The sequence below is a fragment of the Phaenicophaeus curvirostris genome, chromosome 3 (assembly GCF_032191515.1).
Source record: "Phaenicophaeus curvirostris isolate KB17595 chromosome 3, BPBGC_Pcur_1.0, whole genome shotgun sequence".
In the NCBI taxonomy this organism is placed as follows: domain Eukaryota; kingdom Metazoa; phylum Chordata; class Aves; order Cuculiformes; family Cuculidae; genus Phaenicophaeus; species Phaenicophaeus curvirostris.
Genome location: NC_091394.1, coordinates 83,934,682 through 83,942,039, shown reverse-complemented (window position 1 = coordinate 83,942,039; position 7,358 = coordinate 83,934,682). Strand labels below are relative to the sequence as shown.

The 7,358-nt window shown below is 43.0% G+C and overlaps 1 protein-coding gene across 1 annotated transcript; it reads right to left on the bottom strand.

The window, feature by feature from the left end:
• Positions 1–1,384: 1,384 nt before the first annotated feature.
• On the bottom strand, positions 1,385–7,021 carry UTP23 (UTP23 small subunit processome component). Its single transcript, XM_069854569.1, has 3 exons — positions 6,798–7,021; positions 3,270–3,444; positions 1,385–2,388 (listed from the first exon to the last, which is right to left on the bottom strand). Exons 1-3 carry the CDS (start codon positions 6,983–6,985, stop codon positions 2,002–2,004), a joined length of 750 nt encoding a protein of 249 aa, XP_069710670.1. The 5' UTR covers positions 6,986–7,021; the 3' UTR covers positions 1,385–2,001.
• Positions 7,022–7,358: the final 337 nt, after the last annotated feature.

Sequence of the window (7,358 nt, the reverse complement as noted above, 5' to 3'; positions counted from 1 at the left end):
CATACAAGGGTTTTTAAAATATATTTTTTTTGCAGTAATTGTTCTTGCCTGTCTGTTGTCTTCAAAAAAGGTATATGTAAGCTTGTGTTTCAACAGCACTGAAAGGGAATATTGTAAATAGCTAGTGTGTTTTCTGCTCAGTTTCTAAAAAACATTTCTGCTGTACCTGCAGTGCTTTCTGCAGGTGGGTTTGGCGAGGGGGAAGAAATACAAGCAATATTTCAGGGGGAATGGGAAGCAAAACTATATTAATACCGCACTGTGCCCAAAAAAGTGAAGAAGAGAACAGGACAGCTTGAGAACAGTGACATAAGTTAAACAAATATGCTGCATTAAGGAATTTCTAGGAGTTATTAAATTTCTCCTCAGGACTCACTATTAGGCATCAATGTAGGAACAATACCACGATGAATGTGACTGTAACGTTTAAAGCTTTCACCTTGAGTACAGGACCTTTCCTTGCTGCTTCCATTTCTCACAGTCAGTTCCCAAGGCACATGTGGTCTCTCATATGGAACAACAAAGGCACATTGCACTCCTAGCAGCTGTGTTGTGAGGAACGGCTGCAACCTGGGGACACAGCAGCCTTGTACCGCGCTGCAAGCACAAAGCACACTGATGTAGCTCCCCTGTGCTGGCTGGAGGAAATCTCTGCACATTCTAGGGAACAACCCAGCAGTTTCTGCTGCAATTGGCCAACTGGCATCACTCAAGTAGATTTCTCAAATGCAATCAAACAACCGTCCTTATAATTTGAAAAACCAAAAGAAAGCAGCACACAATACAGCTCTGTATGTACCTGTGACACTGAAGAACCCAGACATCTAATGCACATATGAGAACCACTTTGAAAATGTATGACACAGGCTGCAGGATTGTTTAAAAACATGGCTTAAACTCATGTAGGTGAAGAAAGAGAAAGCTTTCCTTTTAAGAATCACACCTTGGTTAAGTAGAAATGCACCAAGAAAAGTTAAAAATCTGGCAAGATGTGACTGGGAACACTATTACAGCACCCCTGTGCTACTGCATGTACTGTACTGCACACCCCTCTATTATGTCATCTCAGTCACTCATGTCCGTCTCCTAATGCCACCCAATGTACAAGGTACAAGAAACAGCACTGAAGAAAATAAGGTACTTGAAGCAATTTCGGCAGCTCTCTCCTCCAGCCCAGTTCTATTCCGTTCATAACCTTACAGAACAGTGAAACACGCATCAGGGTCCGGAGCTCCAGCACTGTCAGCTGGCTGTATTTCACAACTCTGCTGCAGTTGCGCTATACTGTGACAGCATTAGGTGTTGGTCAGAGCTATGATTCAGTATTTTTAAGTTGCATTCTTCCTATTTAAAAATGAAGAATAAACTAGATCTAAACCAGACACAACAGAGATGCCCTTATAATGTCAGGAATATCAACACAATCACACGCCCTTCCGGATCGTAATAAATACAGATCATGAACCACAAACATATCAGTTCACATGGAGTTTACAGAGTAATTTAGGCTGGAAGGAACTTCCTGAGGGCACCCAGTCACTTTGCAGGAGTTAACTTCTGTAGTCAAACAATATAGATAAATAAGATACTCAGCTCTTATAGGCCAATTCCACACTCTGTAAAAGAACAACTGTCAAAACTAGTTTTGGTAAGAATAGGACCCTAGATTTAGAAAGAAGTCCAGTATCCCACCAAACCCCAGATGAAACCCAAGAACCATTTCTTAAAAAACCGCCACCGATTATGTGAACTCTCTGGCAGGAAATTAAGATGCCGGAGAGAATAATGAAACATGAGGGTTCCTAAATCTTTTGTCAGAAACCCAACTACTAAACAACAGAATAAATTATTAAAACAATAACCTGCAACTCTTGAGATGCAGTAATAAGCAGTAACACCCCAGAAAAATAAGTTTTAATATTAACAGCTTGATTTCACATGACTGCCTATTAATCTTGCTTTTTGCAAAGTTCAAACAATGCACTGTTTACAAAGATGGTTTTATTCTTCTTCATTCTTCTGCACTGACTGCACAGCTTCTGCTTTAACCCTATTTCGTTTTCTTTTTCTTCTTTTCTTCTTTTCAGCAGAAGCTTCCTGACCCTCCTGTGTTTTCTTCTTTTTCTTCTTCAGACAGCTGAGAGGATTGGGGCCACCTGCCCTTTTACGTTTTCTTCTTTTTTCACCCTGTTGGTTTGCTAGTCCTGCTTTTTCTTTAAGCTCCACAATACTTTGTTTTTGATGCTCTGGTACAAGCTGATTCGTCTGCATATTTTGAACAAATGCCAAAGATTTAGGAGAAGGTTTGTCTAACACCATAGTGTTCTGAATAATAAAGAGGAGAGGAACGCCAGCCTTCTTTTTCACTTTGTTTGCTAAATCCGGGTCCTGTAAAATTGAATACTTTAGTCAATATTTTGGGATTAAACTATATTTGCAATTCAAATGCACCTAATTTTAATACAAAACTATGAAGATAAATTACGTTACGAAAAAGATAAGAAACCTAATCTAGCAGATATACATGGCAATGTCTTTCAGAGCAATTTAAATTTCAATTTCTCTCCTTCTGATTAGCTGTGCTTTTGATGGAAAATGTTAATGTACTTCCTTTTTTCATTTTTGAGTAAAAAATCCCAGTTCATCACTATGTAGTACATCAAGAGAAGTAAAAGTAAGGTAATTTCTTCTATAAAAAGTAATTTTAAACTCTTTGTATCTTTCATAAGTATACAGAATTTTACTGTAGTCATTTTATATATAACATATAATTTGCACATACAGTCCCAGTAATGGATCTAAGAAAATACTCGCTTTCTTACTTGTACGCAAGTTCAACCTCTATTCTTTAGTTAAAACCTCCACGGTTTCTTAAAATTGAAGTTACATGGTTGTTTACCACTTAAATTTCACTTTTCAGACTACTGTGCAAATCTGTTCAGGGCAGGAGATGCACACACAAGCAATATGCAAATTAACATTCATCAGTTGTTCTCTTACGTGTCAATAAGTACTCGGCATGTTTTCTACACCTTCTGTTACACTAAGCAACATCCTCCTAGGATAAAAGAATCTAGTTGTTCAATAAGACAAAAGGTTCCCTTCTTCATAATCGGCAAATACATTTAACAGCAAGCAAGGCTTTACAAGATTAATTCCCACAAGCTATTTAAAAATCTCATAATCGAGTTTTCTGCAGGTTTCATTATCCTTTGATATCAAGAGAGCAGTTCAAATAAAATGGAGTAACATTTTCCATGAGTATTTACCTGTGTAGCAATAAAGAAGTGATGAGGATTGCCTTCTTGAATCATGGAAAATAAACAGGCCGAACCACTCACAGGATCCTTGTGGTGAGAACAGTTCCGAAGTTCAAATCTTTGAGCAATTAGTTTTGCTCCGTACAGTTCTTTCCCCAACAACTCCAGTTCTTTTAGAACACATCTGAAAACCAAGAGCAACAGTGATTTCTAAACAAGAAAATAACTACACATTTTTTACAACAGCAAAAGGGTGACCTGAGTTAATTAGGAATGAGCAATGCCCAGTTGTCCAGGCCATTTACTATCTGTAAATGGCACCCAGTAATTTGAGAGCACTAGCCCATCTGAAGACTGTCACCAAGTTTTCTTGGTTCCAAACGAGATTAACCAGTAGCAACATTAAGTTATAGTAAATTATTTAAAAATAGTTCCTATCAGTGACACTGCTAAGCCTTCACATCTATGCTTGAAGATCACCTAGCATATGAACTACTACTCAACAAATAAAATTACTTCAATTAGCACAACCTGATCAATCCCTGCATTCAAATTAAGTGCTGGATTAGTATCCATCACCTTACTTCAAATTTGCTATCAGAATACAACCAACTCAAGCAAAACATGCAAAAGACTGTCCTTATGATTGAAGATCTGACAGTGAATGGTTTCACAACATTCCAGTGAAACAACAGAACGCAAACCTAAATCGCTCCTCTTACCAGCGCTTAGAGCAGATACCCATACAGGACAGCATCCCACTATATGAGGTTGTTCATTCAGAAACAGGAGATGAAACCTAACTTAACTTGGCCACTGAGTCTTACTATTAGGTTAGTGCAAAAATAATTGCCATTTTTAACCATCAACTTAAAGGAGTTGTATTCCAACTTGTAATAAAAGTTATTAATCAAAATAAGAACCATTAGAGTTCACACATTTTTACCAACAAGGAACAAATCTATTTATTCCAGTAGCACACAATTCTGGAGTCCTGGAACTGCTAAATTCCTCAGAGGCATTTTGAGCTGCCACTTGTTGTGGAAAACCTTCTCTTGCAGGAGTTGCTGAGACACTTGAAAATATGGTAATTGGCAGGAGAGAGGTCTTGGTGAGTAAGCTGGGTGAGGTAGAGTTTTTTAGCCTAGATCATGCAGCTTCTGCAGAGTCAGTGGCAAGACATGTCATCAGGTGTTATGGACAAGAACTGGTGCTTCCCAATTGAACAATGTAGCGCATAAACTAAGTTAAATAAACTTTTAACGCAAAATAAGCATCACTGTTTACAGTAACAAAAATGGCAACTGTTTTTGCACCAACCTAATACAAATTATAAACAGAAGTAGGAATATATGCCCTTGAAATACAGCTTCAAGGATATGGTAGAAATTATTTTTCTTTTAAGAGAAGAAAGTTCAGCCTTTGTGGACAGTCTTTGTAGAGTCAATAGTCTCTTCTTTTTGCAAAGACACGCAGTGAGCCAGCTCATTTCCTCAGGGAAGCTCTGGTCACGCCACTGAGGTGCTGTCTCACCAACTTAACATTCTGACAGCAAAGAAAATGAGTCTATTCAGCTGCCCTAAGAGAAAACAGGTCAAAAAGATCCAATAGATACTGCTGAAAGAAGGAACCAAAAAGCGACATTTAGACATGACTGGAACACAGTTTGGATCAAAGTGATTCCTGAACCTTTCAGAGCAAAGGTGTGAAAATACTTTATACTTTCTCCTGTTTAGAAGTACAAGACAGTTCTGCATGTGTTGCAAGATGTCTCAGCATTTTATTTGTGTAGCCTAGGGTATACATCTTCCTGAGATTTTCAGCACTTGTCTCCATGATGGGCAGCTTGCTATGTTGTCACTACTAAGTGACAGAGATTTTATCATACCCAATATACAAAGTTAAACAAAACATCGTGAACTCCAGGTGAACACAGTGTGCATGCTTTATTTTTATGCTTTTGCCTAGCACATCCCTGCTCTCCCTCAAGAACAGCCTTGCTCTAAACAATCCCTCACCAGCAGCTGAAACTCCAGCCACCCCACAATTCCCTCCCTCCCCAAGAGATCTCAGCTTGCTCCTGTTGTTCTCACTTCACCAAAGAGACTCTGGGAGTGGGAAGTGCCCCACCCAGACGCCCCTCACACACCAGTGTAAGAAATACTTATTCACTGGTAAAATATTGAAAAGGATAAAGTCTTTGAAAGAAAAGCAGTAATATTTTTATTTTACAATTCAGCACAGAATTGGATGTCCTTCTAAAAAAAGGCATCCCATCTTACAAATGCAGTGAGTATATATACCAGACAAAGAATCATGTAAGTCCTCAAAGAACATTTTTTTTTAGGTTACCCAACCATGTCTAGAAACTCCCTTCAGGTTATCTCTTGACCCAGGACAACTACATCTCACAATTCAATTTAGCACATCAATAGATTCTCGCAGCCCTAAGACAGGTTATTTCTTGACCTAAACCATCTACATCTTACAAGACGATTAAGCATATCAATAAATTCTTGCAACTCTAGGAGAGTGTTTATTCTTTCAGGTTATTCATCCATGTCTGGAGACCGTCTGCGTAACTCCTCTTGACACAAGATAGATTTATATTACAAGACAATTAAACCTACAAACCAGCTGCAGCAAAGCATATCAACGAATTCTCACACTGGGGTTTACCCCTCTAACAGCTTCTGACGCTTCCAGAATGGCAACTGCCACAGAAAGCAGCCCCTTGTCCTTCTTCAAGCTGAATCCTCAACGTGAGGATATGGAGCTGTTGGAGCAGGTGCAGAGGAGGCTACAAAGATGATCAGAGGACTGGAGCACCTCCCATACCAGCACAGGCTGAGAGAGTTGGGGCTGTTCAGCCTGGAGAAGGCTCCAAGGGACTGGAGCACCTGAACGGGCTACAAGAAAGCTGGGGAGGGTGTGTTTACAAAGGCTTGTAGTGATAGCACAAGCGATAATGGTATAAACTGGACAAGGGCAGATTTAGACAAGACAGAAGGAAAAATTTGAGACTGGTGAGACACTGGCACAGGTTGCCCAGGGAACCTGTGGCTGCCCCATCCCTCGAGGTGTTATGGGAAAGGCTGCATGGGGCCTTGGGCAGCCTGACCTAGTGGATGTCCCTGTCCACGGCAGGGGTGTTGGAACTAGACGATCTTTAAGGTTACTTCCAACCCAAACTATTCTATCCAAGCGAACTACAGCCCACCGCCCTCGGGCCACGAGAAACGGGAGCCCCCACAGCTCCCACCTAGGCGGCGCCACAGAGGAGCCTCCGCCCCACATCCCCTCCAAGGCCGCGCCGCACGTGCCCCGCGCATGCGCACACCGCCTCGCGCCTCCCACTCTCCGCGTTCCTCCTAAACTTTCCCCCTGCGCATGCGCACAGGACCCGCGCACACGCGCCCCTCCTCGTTATTCTCCCTCACCGCATGCGCAAAACGGCTCGTCCGCCCCGCGCGCATGCGCATAGCTTCCCTCCCCCTCCCCCCCCCCCGCGCACGCGCCCTGGAGCGCCCGCCCTACCGTGTGGTGCAGAGCTGCGCGGCGCCGCCCAGGTACCCGGGCAGCTGCTCCCGGATCTGGATCTTGTTGCGGAGCGCGGCCTGGCAGAAGGTGCCGTCCAGCAGCACCTGGAAAGGCTCGCGGAACTGGAAGTTATGCTTGTAGAAGCCCATGTTCTTCTTGGCGTGCTTCTGCCGCGTGAGCTTCATGGCGCCGGCCGCGCCCCGCGGAGGCGGCACCGGGGCGGGGCCCTTCGGCACGGCGCCCCCCGAGGCCGCGGGGAGAGAGCGGGGAGGGGTGGGGTAGCTTGGGGCGGAAAGGCCTTAAGGATCCTGCAGTTCCAGCCCCCCTGGTACCGACAGGACACCTCCCACCTGACCAGGCTGCCCAAGGCTCCGCCCAGCCTGGCTTTGAACGCCTCCAGGGATGGGGCATTCACAGCTTCCCTGGGCAACCTGTGCCAGTGCCTCACCACCCTCACGGTGAAGGAATTCCTCCTTATGTCTAGTCTAAATCTCCCCCTCCAGTTTATACCTATTGTTCCTAGTCCTATCTCTACAGGCCTTTGTGAACAGTCCCTCC

What these genes read in the sequence shown, in the direction of transcription:
- UTP23 (XM_069854569.1), bottom strand. Translation starts at nt 6,985, where the DNA reads ATGAAGCTCACGCGGCAGAAGCACGCCAAGAAGAACATGGGCTTCTAC. An exon ending in GCGCAGCTCTGCACCACACG is followed by an intron (nt 3,445 to 6,797) that starts GTAGGGCGGGCG and finishes CTTGGTTTTCAG; the next exon opens with ATGTGTTCTAAAAGAACTGG. An exon ending in ACTTCTTTATTGCTACACAG is followed by an intron (nt 2,389 to 3,269) that starts GTAAATACTCAT and finishes TCAATTTTACAG; the next exon opens with GACCCGGATTTAGCAAACAA.